This window comes from Bos mutus, chromosome 1 (assembly GCF_027580195.1).
Source record: "Bos mutus isolate GX-2022 chromosome 1, NWIPB_WYAK_1.1, whole genome shotgun sequence".
Lineage (NCBI taxonomy): Eukaryota > Metazoa > Chordata > Mammalia > Artiodactyla > Bovidae > Bos > Bos mutus.
In genome coordinates this window covers 110,594,727-110,615,621 of record NC_091617.1, presented here as the reverse complement: position 1 = coordinate 110,615,621, position 20,895 = coordinate 110,594,727, and the positions used below count along the sequence as shown (strand labels likewise).

Below are 20,895 nucleotides of genomic sequence, written 5' to 3'. Positions count from 1 at the left end.
AAAGAAATATGAAAGTGTATACAAGTTTAAAAATGTAAAAAGGTAATATTTTATGAATGCTTATGGAGTGAATAAGGTTGTAGGAACTAAATATTCAGGCTGAGATTTTGTAGTTTCGAAACACCTATCATCTATAACCAATAGTAAAACTTCAAAGAATGAATTGTCATAGGATTGGCTTGCTTTTGCTTTGAAGGACAGGAACTGAGAGGTCATGTCCTCATTTATCCTTCTTGATGTGAAATGTTCTGTGGCTTTAGAAGTCTCTGACTGCAGGAAAGGCCCTGGATGCCTGTTCTCGGCTTGTGTTTTCCTTAAAGCCGTGTCCTCTGCCTCTTCAGCATGTCTTCTCTCTTCCTCTGAGCTGTGATAATGTACAACTAACATTTTCAGTATTTGTTGTGCAGTCTTTCCAATTGTAAAAGCATGTGACTATAATATAGTTCTCATTTTTGAAATACTATTCATAAATAGATTATATTAAGTTTGTCTTTGTTTACATGATCATCAAGTGAGTTTCTAGGGGGAAAGACTTGGGAGGATAGGGAAGGAGTAAGGTTTCTTTTCTGTGATTAGGATTTGAAGTTAAATGGAAACCAGAAAAGGTGTCAGTAATTCTACTAAAAATTGTGTGAGTGCCAGTTAGTGGGTTAATGTAGTTATAATGTTCTCTTAAAGTAGAATTAAGCGTGAAAAGAAATGTTTTACAGATCTAACTCTTTTCCCTAAATATGTGACTCTGAGCCCATTCTTTTAAATTCCCCTTTCTCCTGAATTCATGTAGCCCTGTTTGTAAATAAACAGTAAAACTTCATTGTTCTTTTATAATTAAACTAAAATATTTTAGTTAATGGAAATGATATGGGACAGTTATTTCCCCCTTTCTCCCTTTTTCAGGGTCCTTATGTGAAAGCTACTTACATTGTTTTTAAATCAAGTTGAAATAACTGTTCCTGGAATTGTAAAAATAATTGTCTTTCAATGGTATATAGATTATCTCATCATAGATTCATTTTGAAATTCATGATATGCTATTTCAGGCAGATATTACCCTACTTAATAAAAATAGAAGAGCAGACAGGTTGACCCCCTGCCCCCCCAGTTCTAACAAGGTCTGTTATAAAAAACTTGCAGCTCTGTATGCTGACTTCTCATTTTTTGATAAGTTCATAGATAATACTATGGATAAATAAATATAATTTGTAGGATGAATGATTTCTTTTTAAAAAATGATTTAACATATGCACACTACTATATATGAAATACACAACTGTAGTACAGGAAACTATAAACTGTAATGGAAAAGAATCTGAAAAAGAGTATGTATATGTTTGTATAACTAAATCACTTTGTATACTTGAAACTAACATAGCATTGTAAATTAACTACACTTCATTTTTAAAAAATGACGCTTATTCAGGCTCTGTTACTTTTCCCGTCAAAATAGAAGTTTCTTTTGTTGTTATCTTTTAGTCTCTTAGGTCTTTGGAGCTGAGGTTTAGAAATCCAGATAAAAATCATAATTCATGGTTAGTGTAGCAATGAGGTTTATTTTCTAAATATCAAAATAAACTACTTGTTAAAAAAAAAAAGAAAAAGGCACAATACATTTAAAAACTAAATCTCCCTATTTTTGCTCTATAGTTAAATGTCCTTTCAGAATCATTTAGAATGAGAATGAAAGGAAATTATTTGACACATTGTACATCACCTTTTTCTTTTTAACCGAGCATCATGAACTTCTTTTCATGCCATTGCAAGTAGATCCTTATTGTTAACTGTTGCCTTATATTCCATGTATGATTATACCATCATTTATTTAATAATTCTCCTACCAATGGACATTTAAACCATTTTCACTTTGTCATTATTATAGGCAAGTAATCTTATTTTTTCAAGGAGTTATTTCATGTGTTTCAGTAATATTTCTTGGATTAAAGAGCATGTGTGCTTTAAACTTTAATAGATACTATTATATTGGCATTCAAATAGTCTGAATTCTTATATTCTCAAGTTTACTGCATATTTGGTAATTATTTAATCTTGTAAGTTACTTTTCAGTTTTTTACAAAGCAAATTACTTGGATTAAACAAGACAGATGAAAAAGGAATCAGTATTATCAGTTTTATTCGCTTGTTTTAAAATTTGCTTTCTTTACTTATTTTAAAACTAACTCATTTTAAAGGAATAAATTATTTTTATATCTGACTTGAGAATCCTTTATCCATCTGATAAATATGGACACATCTTGTCTCCCAAATTAGGTGTGCTGGCTATCTGTATGTAGTTAAGCAGATATTTGGAATGAAATCCCAATGGATCTCATGTGTATGTTGAATAAATTGTTGAAATTACTGTAACACTTTATAATGTCTAAGGTGATTTAAGTAGAATTTAGTGGGGAATTTTTATTTAGGATTTATTTATGTTGTTAGCAAAATATCCATATATATTTTTAGTCAAGCATGTTTTTGTTAAAAGTACTTTCCATGGTGTCACCATGCAGGAAGTATTTTCCATTCCATCTTTTGATTTATATGAAATCAATAAAAATTATCAATTGTATTTTTATTTTTAGGGTGACTGTCGTTCTTACAGTTATGTGTGTGGAATCTCCAGTAAGGATGAGCCTGACTGGGAATCTCTTATTTTCCTAGCTAGACTTATACCTCGTATGTGTCACAACATTAACAGGTATGTTCTGCAGCTGGCAGTGGGGTGAGATGTAGTATAAGGCTGTGATTTTTTTTTTTTTAAGGTCTTCCCATTGTTGAAAGACAGTTTAGGTCACAACCCAGCAGGTATTTAATAATACTTTGTATTTTGTTTGTTCATTGCAGTACAATCATCTACTTATTAAAAAATTTTTTGAGGTAAATAGGATGGCTTTTATTGAATAGTTTTAGTATGAAATTTAAAGACTTTAAAAATGTCTGATTAGCAACTTACACTATTTGTTTTATGATGTTTTATTCCAGAAAGATTGAAAAAAATGTACAAGTTACTTACTATTAGGGACTTGGTCAATTTAATAATCATTACAGAGTAAAGATACAAACACACCAGATATCATTAAAATAACTGCCTTAAATGTTTTAAAAATTTTGAACTTAGTTCTTCAGATCCAGTTTTCCTTTAATTTGCACATAAATTCCTTATGTCAGGTATATCAACAGCTGATTTATAACCTATATGTAATACTCAGTAGCATTGTCTCCTTTACAGTTCAAAAATCTTACTCATTTAGTACCAGATTGCTAATTAAATGTTATTTCACAGTTTTTTACTCTTGTCTATTTCCTTCATGAGTATTAGGCAGTTGAGAATCAAAAAGGATTACTTGAGATTTCAGTTTACTCAAATTAGCTACAGCGTTTATAAACCTATCTGTTGGTGTTTACTTAGTGGGGTGTGTACATTTCTCTTTTTTTGGCCGTTCTTCATGGCTTGTGGGATCTTAGGTCCCTGACCAGAGGTTGAACCCATGCCCTCAGCAGTGAAAGCGCAGGGTTGTAACCTTTGGACTACCAGGGAATTTCCATGGTGTGTGTATTTCTGTACTGTTGTGGCTAGTGTTTTTGGCTGTTGTTGGCCTTTAAGAAAAGAAGTCAGAGGGAAGTCACATTTTTACTAATGGGAACATGTTAAAAGGCTTGCGTAGATGAACCAAAGGCCTCCAAATATAGATACACCTTTAATACACTGAAAAGTGAATTATTAATAAATAATGGTAAATTTGTAATTGCCTATTTTGAATGGAGGTAATTGTCTTGGTTAAAATAATGGTTTAAAATTCTAAAATGCTAGTACCTAAATAAACTTCATTGGTCATACAGAAAATTCCCTTTCACTAAGTTTGGCTCCATTGCTTTACTATATAATTAGTATATTTTTCATTTTGCAGCATTCTTATAGTTTCATCTGTCTCTGTCCTTTTCTTTTACCAAAGGGCCCTTACCCTTGTTTAAACTTTATCTCTATCCTTTTGTATTCTATTCTTTCTGCCTGTCTTTTCTGTTTTTCCTCGTTTTTCTCTCCCTCCATTCTTAATCCTTCCTCACTTCCCAAAAAGGAAAAAAAAAATCAACAACCAATAAACAAAAAACTAGATTTTAAAAATATGAACCTAGCAAGCCCCTGAAAAACATATTTGGTGATTTTTAAATTTTTGTGGGGGGAGGGACTGGAATTTAAGTAACTTTTTTAAAAAGCTTTCAATTTTTGCCAACCCCTGCCCCGCCCCCCTAGTTTGCATGGTGGAATCTTTGTGTAGAGAGGGACGGTTCCAGTTTTTCTGTCCTACACAGGATGGAAGACAGCTTGTCTCTGTACATATTCTATGACCACTCTTGTTTGAAATAAATAAGACAAAAAGGAGCAAGTTAATGGCATTCTCTTGCCCAGTTGCTTTTTCCTCTAAGGATTATGAGCTCTAGGAAGCATATTGCTTTAAAGTGTGGCTTACTTTCAATACCTGGGATGAAACTGTTCCTGTGAAAGTATGTTTGGAAGGAGGCAGTGAAGTAGTTGGTGGTTTTGATCGGATGCTTTTTTCTTCTGTATGTTTGTTTTATTCTAAGTACCTATTAATAAGAAGGGGAAAAGGCATTGTTAAACTTGCCCTTGGTAGTTGCAGGGGAGATTTATTTTCTCTGCTAAAGACAGATATGGCTAAGGAAAAGGGATAGTTGCCTGCTGGCTGGGACTGGATTGGAAAGAGCCAGGTGGCACTTGTCTCTATCCCCTTCTCTCTCTTGTTTTCTGGGTGAAGGTTATAGAACAGATTCCCCAAATCAGCAATAAGATTCCCCTTGAGTTGTTGTACTTATTTGATACTAATTTCTTTAAGCTATCTTCCAAATTCTACTTTTATTAATTAACATCTGCAATGTATCTTCATAAGTTTCAGACATTTACTTGAAGCCGTAATGAGTCATTCCTTTTCCAACAAGTCTTACTTTGGTGACATTTACCCCCCACCCCGCTTACTAGTTATTTAAATTTTTGGCTTTGCTGGGTCTTCGTTGCTGTGCAAGGGCTTTTTCTAGTTACTGCTGGCAGGCTTCTCATTGCAATGGCTTCTTGTTGCAGAGCACAGGTTCTAGGGCCTGTGGGCTTTAGTAGTTGTGTTGCATAGGCTCAGTTGCTCTGTGGCACGTGGGATCTTCCTGGACCAGGATCAAACCCATGTCCCCTTCATTGGCAGGCAGATTCTTAACCAAAGGACCACTGTTTATTTTAAGAATGGCTTCCCTGGTGCCATTCTTTTATTCATGAAATATGTACATAGTGAAATAAGAATCTTTCTTTGGGATCAGTGTTCTCCAAAGTGTAAAAAAAAAAATGTATAGCTTCATCTTGGAGGTGACCAGTGCATATTAGCATATTACAGTGTCTGAAGTTTTGTTATCAGTCAGTTCAGTCACTCAGTCTTTGTGACCCCATGGACTGCAGCACACCAGGCCTCCTTGTCCACCATGAACTCCCGAAGTCTACTCAAACTCATGTCCATTGAGTTGGTGATGCCATCCAACCACCTCATCCTCTGTCATCCCCTTCTCCTCCCACCTTCAATCTTTCACAGCCTCGGGGTCTTTTCAGATGAGTCAGTTCTTCACATCAATTGGCCAAAGTATTGGAGTTTCAGCTTCAACATCAGTCCTTCCAATGAATATTCAGGACTGATTTCCTTTAGGATGGACTGGTTGGATCTCCTTGTAGTCCAAGAGACTCTCAAGAGTCTTCTTCAACACCACAGTTCAAAAGCATCAATTCTTCAGCACTCAGCTTTCTTTATAGTCCAACTCTCACATCCATACATGACCACTGGAAAAACCATAGCTTTGACTAGACGGACGTTTGTTGACAAAGTAATGTCTCTGCTTTTTAATATGCTGTCTAGGTTGGTCAAAACTTGTCTTCCAAGGTGCAAGCGTCTTTTAATTTCATGGCTGCAGTCACCATCTGTAGTGATTTTGGAGCCCCCAAAATAAAGTCAGCCACTGTTTCCACTGTTTCCCCATCTATTTGCCATGAAGTGATGGGACCAGATGCCATGATCTTCGTTTTCTGAATGTTGAGTTTTAAGCCAACTTTTTCACTCTCCTCTTTCACTTTCATCAACAGGCTCTTTAGTTGTTCTTTGCTTTCTGCCATAAGGGTGGTGTCATCTGCATATTTGCATTATTGATATTTCTCCCGGCAGTCTTGACTCCAGTTTGTGCTTCATCCAGCCCAGCGTTTCTCATGATGTATTTTGCATGTAAGTTAAATAAGCAGGATGACAATATACAGCCTTGACGTACACCTTTTCCTATTAGGAACCAGTCTGTTCCATGTCCAGTTACAACTGTTGCTTCCTGACCTGAGTACAGATTTCTCAAGAGGCAGGTCAGGTGGTCTGGTAGTCCCATCCCTTGAAGAATTTTCCACAGTTTGTGGTGATCCACAGTCAATGGCTTTGGCATAGTCAATAAAGCAGAAGTAGATGTTTTTCTGGAACTCTCTTGCTTTTTCGATGATCCAACAGATGTTGGCAATTTAATCTCTGGTTCCTCTGCCTTTTCTAAAACCAGCTTGAGCATCTGGAAGTTCATGGTTCATGTATTGTTGAAGCCTGGCTTAGAGAATTTTGAGCATTACTTTACTTGCGTATGAGATTATGCAATTGTGCAGTATCTTGAGTATTCTTTAACATTGCCCTTAAAACCTATTTATTTAATTCATTTTTCCCCCATGCTTTTGTGAATTGATTTCCTAGGGCTACCATAACAAATCACCACAAACTAGAAGGCTTAACACAATAAAAATCTATTACGTCACAGTTCTGGAGGCTATAACTCTGATATCAAGGGTGGTGTCAGCAGGGCATTGCTCTCTCTGAAGGGTCTAGGGGAGCATCCTTCTCCTCTTCATAGTTTCTGATGTTTGCTGGCAGTCGTTGCCTTGAGGCGGTCGAACTCCTGTCTTCATCTCCATCTTTACATGGCCCTCTCTTCTCCGTGTGTCTGTCTTTCCAGATTGCCTTTTGCTTAGAAGGACACCCACCAGTCATTGGATTAGCCTCCTGCCCCCGCCCCAGATTATGACCTTTGTTCGATTACATTTGCAAAGACCCTGTTTTCACCCCCAGATTCGAGATGAACATGAAGTTTTGGGTGTACTTTTCAATCCAGTACATTAAATGGAAAGAGGATTGTGATAACTCAAGTTTATCTTCGCACTAGTATTTCAGAGAATGTATTTTGAGAAAGGTTCAGACAACAGGTACCTTCTATAATCCTGTCCTTCCCATTGGGGATTTGAAGTGGGTAAGAGATGGGCCTAAGAACAAATGCAAAAAATGTTATTTTATGTGCTTTGTTTCCTCATACTAAAATGTGTTGTCTTTATCATTTTCACTTCCTTCCTTCTAGAGTTGTTTATATATTTGGCCCACCAGTTAAAGAACCTCCTACAGATGTTACTCCCACTTTCTTGACCACAGGGGTGCTCAGTACTTTACGCCAAGCTGATTTTGAGGCCCATAACATTCTCAGGGAGTCTGGTAAGTTGCCCATTTTGTTCATCACTACATGCTTCAACTAGATTTTGAAAGCTTGGCTTTATGATTTTTAGTAGGAGGATTCAGCTTTTAGTATTATTATTTTAATTCTCTGGGTAGTTCTGTGACATTGCTTTATCTGTATAGAATTTACTCATATTTATGGTCACTTGCAGACATGCACAAAGTGACAGAAAATTTGAATTGCTCAACTCAGATGTTCCCAGCTGAGGTTGAAGATGGGAGTCCTCTGTCTTCTTGTTTCAGCTCTGTTTCTGTAAAAAGTGTCTTTTTTGTCATCTATTTAATGCCATGTTGTTTTGCATTTTCATGCTTTTTGTTGGTGATTTCACTGTTCAAAAATGTCCTCTAAGCTTAGTGCTGAGGTGCTGCTGACTAGGTTCCTAAGCACAGGAAGACTATTATGTGCCTTACTGAGAAAACTGGTGTGTTAGATAAGCTTCCTTCAAGCTAGAGTTACAGTGCCGTTGGCTGTGAGCTCACTGTTAATGAATCTACAACAGATATTGAGCAAGGTGTCTTTAAACAGAAAACACATAAAGAAAGGTTATATATTGATCAGTTGATGAATATGTTATGACTAGAGGGTTGCAAAAATAGGCTTGCAAGACCCTAACTCTGGATTCCCTCTAGGATTAGTGGCTCAGTATTTTCTTATACAGTGTTTGCAGTATAGAAGATAATTACATGAATAATTAATTGACTTATATGTATAAAACATCACTGCAGTCATCAGACTCTATAATTTGTATTTGTGATTGCATTTGCTTACAGTACTATGAGAGTAGCTGAATACAGTACATGATGACAGTCCTAAGAAGAGCTGTGTCTGTGTGTGTGTGATTTTAGATCCTGTCTGGAAGGATTTAATTGAACTGAGAGTGCTTTCCTATGGCATGGTGATTGATTCTACATGTTAACTTCCTTTCTCTAGGGTATGCTGGGAAAATCAGCCAGATGCCGGTGATTTTGACACCTTTGCATTTTGATCGGGACCCACTTCAGAAGCAACCTTCTTGCCAGAGATCTGTGGTTATTCGAACCTTTATTACTAGTGATTTCATGACTGGTATACCTGCAACCCCTGGCAATGAGATCCCCGTAGAGGTAATATATACATTTTTTTCTGATGTACGTATTTAATACCTTAACATTTTATAATAATGGTGAATGGGATAGGCTGTGGCAATGTTATTTCTGAGGTTGGTTTTCTGTTCATAAAATAGGCTCTCATTTTTTAATGTCCACATAATTCATTATTTAATACATTGTAGTAGGAAAAAGCCCTAAGTTTATTAACCTCTCCTCCAGATGTCTGATTATTATGTGGAGACTCCCAACTCTAATCTATCTTTTTATCTAATCGTGCCAATCTCTGCCTTATATATAGTGTCCTCCAAGTAGAAAAAGAAAACCCTAGGAGTGAAGAAGAGTTGATTAGATATAAGGATGAGATTTAATAGCATTATGGCCAGGCACCCGTGAATTTCTTAATGCTCTGCCAACTAGCAATTACAGTTTTGATCACCATCTTCTTTCTTGTTATCCCTCCACTAGAGTATTCTTTCCAGAGGAGCTGTTTCTAAGATAGCAAGTAAAAGTCAAAGCAAGACTTTATTAGTTGTACCACTGTTCCAGAACTCTGATACAGGGCTCTGATTATATTACTAGCTAGTATAGATATGTGGATTGGAGAATGTGGCTTAGAGTCTGTTTTCCCTTAGGCTTGCATTTGCCTAGTTTCTGGCCAGTTAGGTGACAAGGCCGTCCTCGTCTATACATGTAGCAATGATTATTATTAATTACCTGTGTTATGTGCCACCTTAGTGGCCTCGGAGTTGTGAGCTGCAGAGAACCTGTGAAGCGTTGTTTTCCACCCATGAAGTCACATGCTTGGATGCTGTAGCAGGGTCAGGTTGCTATAAATGCTTCTAAACATTTGCTGTGGACCAGTAACACCCATGACTTGCAGACTGCACTTTGAGTACTACTGAATTTAAGTTACTTATATCTGTAGAGTCACTACGTAAATTAATCATAAATGTATCCCGTATACCTAGAAAGTGAAAGTTGCTCATTCGTATCCGACTCTTTGCAACTCCATGGACTGTATAGCCCATGGAATTCTCCAGGCCAGAATACCGGAATGGGTTGCCATCCCCTTCTCTAGGGGATCTTCCCAATCCAGGGACAGAACCCAGGTCTCCTGCATTGCAGGTGGATTCTTTTTTTTTTTTTTTTGGCTGCACCAGGTCTTTAGTTGCAGCATGTGGGATTTAATTCCCTTACCAAGCATTGAACCCAGGCCCCTTGCATTGGCAGCTTGGAGTCTCAGCCACTGGACCACCAGGGAAATTCCCACAGGTGGATTCTTTACCATCTGAGCCACAAGGGAAGCCCATATACCTAGAGAACAGTGGTGAAAATAGATTGTGTTTTAATCTGAAATTACAAATGAAATTACAAATTCTAGCTCTGTTGAACATGCAGTGGACTCTAGCTCTTTATTTATAATCTTTGTTTTATAACAGGTGGTGTTAAAGATGGTCACTGAGATTAAGAAGATTCCTGGTATTTCTCGAATTATGTATGACTTAACATCAAAGCCCCCAGGAACTACTGAGTGGGAGTAATAAACTTCTTGTTCTACTAAAGTTCCGTGTGCAGTTTAAATTGTTTAGAAACCATTCCCAGTATTGAATGCAGTACTGTTAAAAGTGTTACTGGAGCAACCACATCACATCTGAATTCTCTGCAGCAAAAGTCTACGGCTTAAGAGCTGAGCTGGGGATAACTAAAAGGGACTGAAGAGTTCGTACGGGTATAATCAAAGCACCATTGCCTACACTCATACAGACTGACACTGCTTTTGCCTTTACCTCTGTCTCACTTGTTCTTTATGTATAAACTCACTGTGTCTATTGATGTCTCTGCAATCAAAGATGTATGGAAGTGGGTGAGTTTGGGGGCTGGTAGTGGACTTCTGTCCCCTTGCCAGTTTCTAAGAGATATTAGAAACACCATTATTTACCAATGTGACTTAGGATGTATACCTTTTGGCAAAACTGAATTTCCCTGTAAGTAACTTTATTTCTCCAGGAATGGGTCAACATACCAGATAAAGATATGGGTGGGCTGTCCCACCCACTTTTGCAGGACACTGAGACCGTAAAATGGTAAGCTACCTTAAGATGGAAAAGCACCAGGAATTTGTTGAAGTACTTTGGGTTTTATGTCCTTGCAGTCATGGGAGGAAGGAACTGTGAATGGTCTCCATTTAAAATGTTTTCAAATCATGCTCCACGTTGCGCTCTGTCGACCTGTTCATTAGTAAGGAGCTTTCTCCTCCCGGTCTTAGGTCGCAAGCTCCCATAGCCTTGTAGAGGAAGTTTCTGTTCTGTCCACAGAAGAGACTGTCTTTGGGTCTAGTGTAAAGTTCAAGCATTTTTATCTCGTTTGGCCAGAGTGAAGCTCTGAGATCACAGAAACCATCATGCATGCCCACAGCTTACAGATGCATGCCTACGGTTTATATAATCTAGTAAAGAGCTGTAAAATGAATTCTTGGTGTAATCTATAGATATTTTTTTTAATGCACTGCTCCGAAGATTGTGACCTGTCTTGGCCCATGCCAAGTATTGCCAAACTTTGTACTCCTTTCTACCAGCTGTAAGAGAACATTCAAGAACTGGTATAGGACTTTTGCCATTGCCACCAGTTTCTAACAGATGCTTTTATAACATTCATATATGCACTATAAAAATAGACAGTACTAGATTTGAATTTTACAATCATTTATCTCTCAGTATTTTAGTTGATGTTACTGTTCTAAAATGTTACCTTGTATTTTCTTATACGAATTCCATCTCAAGTTGCTGCCTCTTTTATGTAGTCTTCAAGATTTTCTGTATTATTAATCAGCTATACAAATTTGTTTGGACTCCACTCTTAGATAAATAATAAAATTACGCGTGGCAGAAGTCTTCTTTCATTCTGGTTGGCCCAGGGTATAAGAAAACTGTGTTCCTGGACCAGCAAGGGAAGAGCTTCTGACTGTTGTAACTTATCTGTATCTGAGAGAGAGCAGTATTTGACTTCTACAAAACTTGAAGGGTTCATTCTCTGTCCTAACAATGAGGTACTCATAATGGCCTTTTACAGAGAAGGGTATACTAGTGGCCTGGCCTTAACAGATTTGAAGGTGCGTTATTTTAGAGCTGAAATAGACAGTATATAAAAGGCTTGTAAGCCTTTGTGTTTATGTGACAAAAGAATTCCTCTTCTAGCAAAAGTGTCTTATAATTTTGTATTCAGACAAGTAATAGGAATCTAGGAAGACTTTTTCCCTAAAGTATGTTCTGTGGAACACTGTTCACTTGAATGAACGATGAACGTTGAACACCCTTCACTCAACACTGTTCCACAGAGATAAAGGGGTAGGTGGTTGTGTAATTTTGGGACGTGCTGCTCACTTGTCCTTCCGTCTTGGAGATTTATGGGTTACATTATCTTCAAAGCTCTTAAGAAATCTTGAGGTTAGAAACAGTTGTTGCTTTTTTTAACCTAATTATTCCTGATATTTGTTCACTATACCCCCTTTTATATAATCCTTTTTAATAATAAAATTGGAAAAATTGCTTCTCCAAAACACTTGTCGACATGATATAGTAAAAAAACAATTCTAGAATTCAAAGATTTCTTAATATTTAGTACCCTGTGTTTCTTTGCAAAGCACTTTTTTACTTTGTGTCATGTAGTATTGCTCTATACCTTCACAGTATTTTATACAGGGGCCTGAGAGGAGTCAAGATTTCAGTGCCATTTTACAGTTAAGGAAACAAGCTCAGCTTAGTAGTGGTTACCTGAAGAACTTCAGAATTAAATGTAGGGTTTCCCAGTTATTCTTTCTTTAAGTGAATTTTTGAACCTATTTTAAAAATTACATAATTTATATAAAATTATATAAACTTATGGGATGGTTATCTTTGACCAAGGCTTTGGACAGTGGCTCCTTGTCTAATTAAACTCCTCATTGTTTATCCTTGACAGCTCATGCCTGCACACCCTTCATTTACCACTTAGCTAGGACACCTCTCCATCTGAAAATATATTTCACTAGAAGGAGGAAGGCAGGTTAGTGAAAGCATTTATTTCTAAGATTGTTGTTGTTTAGTCGCTAAGTTGTGTCTGACTCTTTGCAACCCATAGCCCACCAAGCTCCTCTGTCCATGGGATTTCCCAGGCAAGAATACTGGAGAGGTTGCCATTTGCTTCTCCAGGGGATCTTCCCGGCCCAAGGATCTAACAGCGTCACCTGCATTTGCAGGGGGGTTCTTTACCACTGAGCCACAATTTCTAAGATTAGTAGGCATGAAAGAAATTTTGAGAACCAAATATCTTGTCCTAGCTTTGTGGCCCCATCTGTGATCAACAGCTCTGCTAGAAGTAACAGGTTGGTACAGTTGCTGAGAGTAGGTCTTTAAGATGTATCTGGGAGATAAGGTTACCCACTCATTCCCATCTTTTGCCTTATCCCTTATCCTAAAATAGGTACATATGTGTAGCCAAACAAACATTGTAAAAGTTCATTTCCTTACTGTGTTTGGGCTTATCCCTTGATAGCCTGTTTTTATTGAGTAACTTACATCAGACCTCTAGAGAGTGACGGCATTCACAGTAGCTTTCGTTTTCATCTTTAGTGCTTTGTTTTGCCATTAAACAGCTATGTGAAACTGGTCAAGTAATTTCTGGTTTTTTACATGTAAGATGAGGCAGTTGAACTATATAGATATCAAATCCAGCTCTAAATTCTTACTTTATAAATAAGAAAAAGCATAGCAGGAGATAGAATGGAGAAAATGGGATGGTTTTAAGTGCTTTTAACATCAGATTGGATCCAATCAAATGTAAACATCAAAATATATTGTAAAATCAGATGATTAATTACCCTGTTTTGAACCCGAGGCATAGATCAAGGTTTGACCATGTGAGAATCTTCTGTTGTGGCCGTGACACTTGGCAAGGTAACTCATCAACAATGTGATCCTAGTTGGCAGTCTCTTTACTGTGTGTTTTTAGAAAAGTTGACAATATGCTTTGACTTTGAGACCTATGAGAAGTCTCCCGTACTGAGTTACATAGGATCCAGGTCTTTTGGTCTCTCCACTGAAGAGGTGATGCTCCAGGGCTCTTCAAGGTGAGGCTTAACAGGAAGTTCTCAGTGTATAACTTACCATGAGGGAAAAGTGTACTTTCAAGGTGTTATTCATCTTACAATAAGTGAGTGATTAGTTCCTGAAAACAGTGCTGTCTCCCTGAAATCCTCTTGATACTCTCATTCCCAGTGTTAAACCTGCTTCTTTCTACCTTTCCAAACAGCTCCCTTTGCTACTCCCCACACCTTCCTTCTCTCTCCCCTTCCCTTGAATTCTCTTTGAAATAGGGTGTGAACACAGCTTGGCTGTTACCTCAGTAGGTGCTCCTTTCGTTGGCCCCAATTAGAATTTAATAGAGAACTGAATACAGGTTGGATGTCTCTACCCTCGGAAAGTTACTGAAGGGACGCACAGATACTGTAGGGAACCACGGAGTCTTTTTCACCAGCGTGGGACTTTGATAACAATAATGGTGGCATCTGTGACTATTACGTTTCCAAAAATTTCTTCTGGAAATGACAGAAGATTTGAAATCCCCCAAAGCTTGCTGCCATGAAATTAAAAGGTGCTTGCTCCTTGGAAGAAAAGCTATAACCAACCTAGACAGTATGTTAAAAAGCAGAGACATTACTTGATGGTCTGTCTAGTCAAGGCTATGGTTTTTCTAGTAGTCATGTATGGATGTGAGAGTTGGATCATAAAGCTGAGCATCAAAAAATTTATGCCTTTGAACTGTGGTGTTGGAGAAGACTCTTGAGAGTCCCTTCAACTGCAAGGAAATCAAACCAGTCAATCCAGAAGGAAATCAGTCCTGAATATTGATTGGAAGGACTGATGCTGAAGCTGAAACTTTGGCCACCTGATGTGAAGAACTGACTGGAAAAGACTGATGCTGTGAAAGATTGACGACAGGAGGAGAAGGGGATGACAGAGGATGAGATGGTTGGATGGCATCACCTACTAGATGGGCATGAGTTTGAGCAAGCTCCGGGAGTTGGTGATGGAAAGGAAGCTTGATGTGCTATAGTCGATGGGGTCACAGAGTCGGACACAACTGAGCAACTGAAATGAACTGAAAGACTGCCAAAATGCCAGCACTCAAAACCCCAGTCTTACATACTGAAGAGGCTCGGGTATACCACCCAGTTCTAACCTTTTTCAGTGGTTCTCAATTCTGGATGCCTGTTGTTATTACTTGAGAAGTTAAGTCTGTATAATGCCCAGACCCTTCAATCAAATCAGTTAAATTAGAACCTTGGTGAGGCCCAAGTATTGACAGTTCAAAATCTCCCAGCTAGAGTAAGTTGTTACTGAGGGACAGGCCTGGCGTCTCTGCTGCTGCTGCTAAATCGCTTCAGTCATGTCTGACTCTGTGCAACCCCATGGACTGCAGCCTACCAGGCTTCTCCGTCCATGGGATGGACGGAAGCAAGAACACTGGAGTGGGTTGCCATTTCCTTCTCCATGGCGTCTCTAGTTATAGCTTAAAATCTTGGTCAAACCTATAGGTGAGGAGACCCTAGATACTGTCTTGATAAACATCTGTGTAGCTAAGTTAGTTTAAAGCTAGGGACCAGACTCTGGAACTGACTACCTATACAGGTTTCCCCACTATCGAAAAGTAGGGCTTTGCTGTGAAACTTTTTCATAAGCCAAAGGGGTATAAAGCAAAGAAGCAGTCACCTTAGGACACATCTTGCCAGTGATGTACAAAATAAACCCAGATAAAGCATAGATGCTCACACAGTTAAGAGCCACTGTAGCTGGTTGTTCCCAGGGAAGGAGCTTGGCAGTATCCCTCTTGCTGCTTGGGGTGTGCGCTGCTGCTGCACCAGTTCACTGCAAAACAAACACTGATTGTTTTCACTTTTCATGCTTTTTATATAAGGAACAATCCTTTTCCAACTTACTTCAGCTTGGGAAAACAGGATCTACTGCTCGTCTTTTGCAAAAGGGCAGTGGTGTCAAGTGAGGTCCGTGCAGCTACTACACAGACATCTTCCTGTCAGTCTCCTTAAAGAGAAATCCACCCCTGTGCAGCAGCCAGGTCTCCAGATGGGACTTTAGCCAGATTAGGAAACCTAGAGTGAGCTATGCCTGTTAACCGAGTTATTACTCAGCCTTCTGGAGCCATGTCATTTTGATATAATTCTCTAGAGAGCTCGAAGTGACTAGAAATTACCTGTAACTTAAGTTCCCAGAATGAAAATGAGTGGTTACATCTTAATTCACCCATTTAGGGTCTTTGTTCACTGGTGAATCCTGAGGCATCCTTTGACATTGTTAAGGACCCCTTGATTGGCAAAATCAGGAGACTTGGGTGGGGGTGGGGGGAGTTTGGCTGTTTCTTGGGTATACTAAGTTCAGTAGCTCCACAATCCTTTGAGTATTCCAGGAAGCCCGAATCTTGACTAATCCAAGTAGAGTATATGCCTTTGGAGAATACAAATGTTTAAGGTAAGTAATTTTCTGATTTTGAATCTCCTATGACCATTGTTTTGATATTAAATGAAGAAGTGAATGTAACCTTTTGAACAGATTTTTTATAAAGAAATATTTTGTTAATCAGTAACTAGTGTAGTTGTGAAATACTATGTAATTGTTCATGGTATACTGAAATGTCAATTGTATGTTGTTGGCAACGTTAGCATAATATAGCTTTGTTAAACTAATGTGAAATGACTTCAGTGGGTTTTTGTCTTTGGTATACATCATAAAGGAGGAAATGATGACTGATAATTTGTCATTAAGCTTCAGAGTTAATGAGAAAGAAGAGAAGATAGGATAGACTATTGGGATGTGAGAAGGAGGAAATTTCATTTGCTGTCAGGTTTCTGGATGATAAAGTTAATGTTTCTCTTAGTTATATAGGAGGGTGTTAGGGTTTTACCTGCAATGTTAACAGTGGCTGTAAAATACTGGGTAGCTTTCTATTTAAATAATTGGCTAAAGGTGTTTGTGTTTCCAAAATTAAAGTTATATGTATGTACACACACATGCTTATTTGATTTCTTACTTACTCATTTGTATTTGATCAAAACTGTTCTCAATTTCTTAAAACATAAATTGTCTTTACTAATTTAATACAGCAGGTGGATCTTTTTCATTGTTTGTAACTGTTAGCAGAGTTGATGAAACCCATTAAAGGAGATGTTTATATTCGTGAATTACCAATATGAAGGTTAGAGGAATTAACGTGTTCAGAAACTGAACTCAGTCATTTTCAAGTAACTACATTGCTCTGGTAGCTGGATCCTTTCAGATCAATGACCTAGTCTGGCCTTCTGCTGAAGGAGAAGACTTTGGTTCAACTGTATTTTGTAAAATTTTTTCTGTTTTACCATCAGTTCAGTTCAGTCAGTCAGTCGGGTCCAACTCTTTGTGACCCCATGAATCGCAGCACACCACGCCTCCCTGTCCATCACCAACTCCCGGAGTTCACTCAGACTCACATCCATCGAGTCAGTGATGCCATCCAACCATCTCATCCTCTCTTGTCCCCTTCTCCTCCTGCCCCCAATCCCTCCCAGCATCAGAGTCTTTTCTAATGAGTCAACTCTTCACATGAGGTGGCCAAAGTACTGAAGTTTCAGCTTTAGCATCATTCCCTCCAAAGAAATCCCAGGGCTGATCTTCAGAATGGACTGGTTGGATCTCCCTGTAGTCCAAGGGACTCTCAAGAGTCTTCTCCAACACCACAGTTCAAAAGCATCAATTCTTTGGCGCTCAGCTTTCTTCACAGTCCAACTCTCACATGCATACATGACCACTGGAAAAACCATAGCCTTGATTAGACGGACCTTTGTTGGCAAAGTAATGTCTCTGCTTTTGAATATGCTATCTAGGTTGGTCACAACTTTCCTTCCAAGGAGTAAGCATCTTTTAATTTCATGGCTGCAGTCACCATTTGAAGTGATTTTGGAGCCCCCAAAAATAAAGTCTGACACTGTCTCCACTGTTTCCCCATCTATTTCCCATGAAGTGATGGGACCAGATGCCATGATCTTAGTTTTCTGAATGTTGAGTTTTAAGCCAACTTTTTCACTGTCCTCTTTCACCTTCATCAAGAGGCTTTTGAGTTCCTCTTCACTTTGTGCCATAAGGGTGGTGTCATCTGCATATCTGAGGTTATTGATATTTCTCCCGGAAATCTTGATTCCAGCTTGTGCTTCTTCCAGCCCAGCATTTCTCATGATGTACTCTGCATATAAGTTAAATAAGCAAGGTGATAATATACAATCGTGATGTACTCCTTTTCCTATTTGGAACCAGTCTGTTGTTCCATGTCCAGTTCTAACTGTTGCTTCCTGACCTGCATACAAATTTCTCAAGAGGCAGGTCAGGTGGTCTGGTATTCCCATCTCTTGAAGAATTTTCCACAGTCTATTGTGATCCACACAGTCAAAGGCTTTGGCATAGTCAATAAAGCAGAAATAGATGTTTTTCTGGAACTCTCTTGCTTTTTTTCGATGATCCAGCGGATGTTGGCAATTTGATCTCTGGTTCCTCTGCCTTTTGTAAAACCAGCTTGAACAACTGGAAGTTTTCAGTTCACGTATTGCTGAAGCCTGGCTTGGAGAATATTGAGCATTACTTTACTAGCATGTGAGATGAGTACAATTGTGTGATAGTTTGAGTAGTCTTTGGCATTGCCTTTCTTTGGGATTGGAATGAAAACTGACCTTTTCCAGTCCTGAGGCCACTGCTGAGTTTTCCAAATTTGCTGGCATATTGAGTGCAGCATTTTCACAGCATCATCTTTCAGGATTTGAAATAGCTCAACTGCAATTCCATCACATCCACTAGCTTTGTTTGTAGTGATGCTTTCTAAGGCCACTTGGCTTCACATTCCAAGATGTCTGGCTCTAGGTGAGTGATCACACCATCGTGATTATCTGAGTCGTGAAGATCTTTTTTGTACAGTTCTATATATTCTTGCCACCTCTTCTTAATATCTTCTGCTTCTGTTAGGTCCATACCATTTCTGTTATTTATTGAGCCCATCTTTGCATGAAATGTTCCCTAGGTATCTCTAATTTTCTTGAAGAGATCTCTAGTCTTTCCCATTCTGTTGTTTTCCTCTATTTCTTTGCATTGATTGCTGAAGAAGCTCAAAACAAAAATATTTAAAAGTTTTTATCTTGCACTCTCATAGATCTGTCATGTTTAAAAAAAAATTCTACCTTTATCAAAAGCTCTAGTTCACACCACAGCTAAGGTTTTTCTTAGAGTGTTAGTGAATTTCTTTAATGAGATATATACTTTAGATACTAGTAAAAGAAGCTAGGAATCCCACTTAAACTTCACTGTTAACCAAATACTGTGTTGAATTCTAATAAAATGTTCATATATATATATATATTTCAGGATGCTATTCCTATGCAGCTGTATATTACTGTTCTTTTAGACAATATGTAACCTGCCAACACATACACTTGAAAAAAATTACATAGAGAAAACTATATTTTAAAATTCCCACTTAATGTGGCTACCTTAAATGGTGGAGAGAGCCTTTTGTCAAGATGCCTTTACCTAATTATTTTAGGATATTGATATTTGCTCTAAATAAGGATAAAAAGGTTCAGTGGAATAAATTTTAGAACTAATATTAGGCAAAGTGCAAGAAAATTCCGGCTTCTGATTCTTTGGGGAAGCAGCTTCTATTGCAGTGTGAGTGGTGAGGATGTAATGAATTGAACTCTTATTTATAGTCCTTATTTTGCAGAGTGCCTGAATGAACAATTTGAGAACCATGGAGTCTCAGTGTCTTCATTTTTTTCTTTTCAGTTTAATTGTCTTTGAACTCTTATTTATAGTCCTTATTTTGCAGTGCCTGAATGAACAGTTTGAGAACCATGGAGTCTCAGTATCTTTTTTGCTTTTCAGTTTAGTTGTCTTTGAAGAGTATGTTTAAAATATGCCTAAACTGTGTCCTTAACATTGAAAGTGTTGTCTTTCTTGGTGTTGACATTTGAGAATTGGAATGTTTTACAAAAATATAGATATTAAAATTTTTTAATGCATCTTTGTAGGAGTGTAGAAACAGATATACCATATATTACATAGAACGTGCCTCAATTTGAGTTTGGTGTATACTTCATTCACTTTGGAGCTTGTTTTGTTAGGTACTTGTTGCTGCAGAGGCTTAAGACTTTCCCATGCTTTTTAGACCTGTATGTAGTGGTGAGCATTGTAATTTATTGGCTTTAGACTATGCTAAATGTGCTATTATACATTTACTACTATATTAATTTCTCTTTGTAAAACAAGGGAAAAGTTTCATACCACGTTCATGTTAGCGATGATCTTTGTTAAGTAGATGGTGATGGCATGGCCATCCTTGAATGTGTTTTCAGAGTTTGGAGATGTCACTCTGTTAGGCAGAAAGAGGGAATCAGCATAGCTCACGCTAGTTAGTGGAGGGCTATAATTCAGCCAAGGGTTTGAATTGTGTCCTATTGGGAGTGTGTTCTGGATGAACCAAAAGGGCTGGAGAAGCTGGTGGGTAGCCAAGCTACTCTGTCAGAGAGTAACACAACCCTTTTCCCTTGCTGTGAGTAAGGTCTATAGTCAGTCACATATACTTTTTCCATGATACTTTATGTGGTTCAAGTGACCTGCTATATGTTTGAAAAAGCATTTAGTGTAACTTTAAGGCCCTCCGCAACCTAACTGTCGCCCATCATCAGGCTCAGATTTGCCCTCTGCGGCCAGGTCCACTTTGGGTTCTTCATGCCCTTGCTGTTGCACGTGTCACCTTTGCCTCTACTGCTCCCCGTGCTCAGAGTGCAGGCTCTAGGGTTCTTAATGTCTGCAAACAGTCACAACTTTCAATAGAGGGTTGGGAAGGTCCCCTGGAGAAGGAAACGGCAACCCACTCCAGTACTCTAGCCTGGAACATTCCATGGCCGGAGGAGCCTGGTAGGCTACAGTGCATGGGGTCACTAAGAGTCACACACGACTGAGCAACTTCACTTTACTTCAGTAGAGGATCTCCTCTGTGAAAACTTAACGTCTTTTCCAAGCTCCCACTATGTGTTGAATTCCATGACTGTTTGTTTATAATTTCATATTTCTCTTCTTGTTTACAGTTATTTTCTTCAGCCAGGCTGTAAACTTTTGAAGGCAAGATCAATGATTTACTCATCTTTGAACTCTCAGACCCTGGTTTATAA

At 38.2% G+C, this 20,895-nt stretch overlaps 1 protein-coding gene across 2 annotated transcripts in view; it reads left to right on the top strand.

Annotated features, from left to right (window-relative positions):
- GMPS (guanine monophosphate synthase) overlaps window positions 1-16,713 on the top strand; it is a 77,099-nt gene extending 60,386 nt beyond the window's left edge. For both annotated transcript variants that reach the window (XM_070374324.1, XM_070374331.1), the window contains exons 13-16: window positions 2,580-2,695; window positions 7,417-7,547; window positions 8,500-8,672; window positions 10,097-16,713. In XM_070374324.1, coding sequence (XP_070230425.1) covers window positions 2,580-2,695; window positions 7,417-7,547; window positions 8,500-8,672; window positions 10,097-10,198 — 522 coding nt within the window. In that variant the 3' untranslated portion in view covers window positions 10,199-16,713. The remainder of the gene's footprint in view (window positions 1-2,579; window positions 2,696-7,416; window positions 7,548-8,499; window positions 8,673-10,096) is intronic.
- The last annotated feature ends 4,182 nt before the right edge of the window (window positions 16,714-20,895 follow it).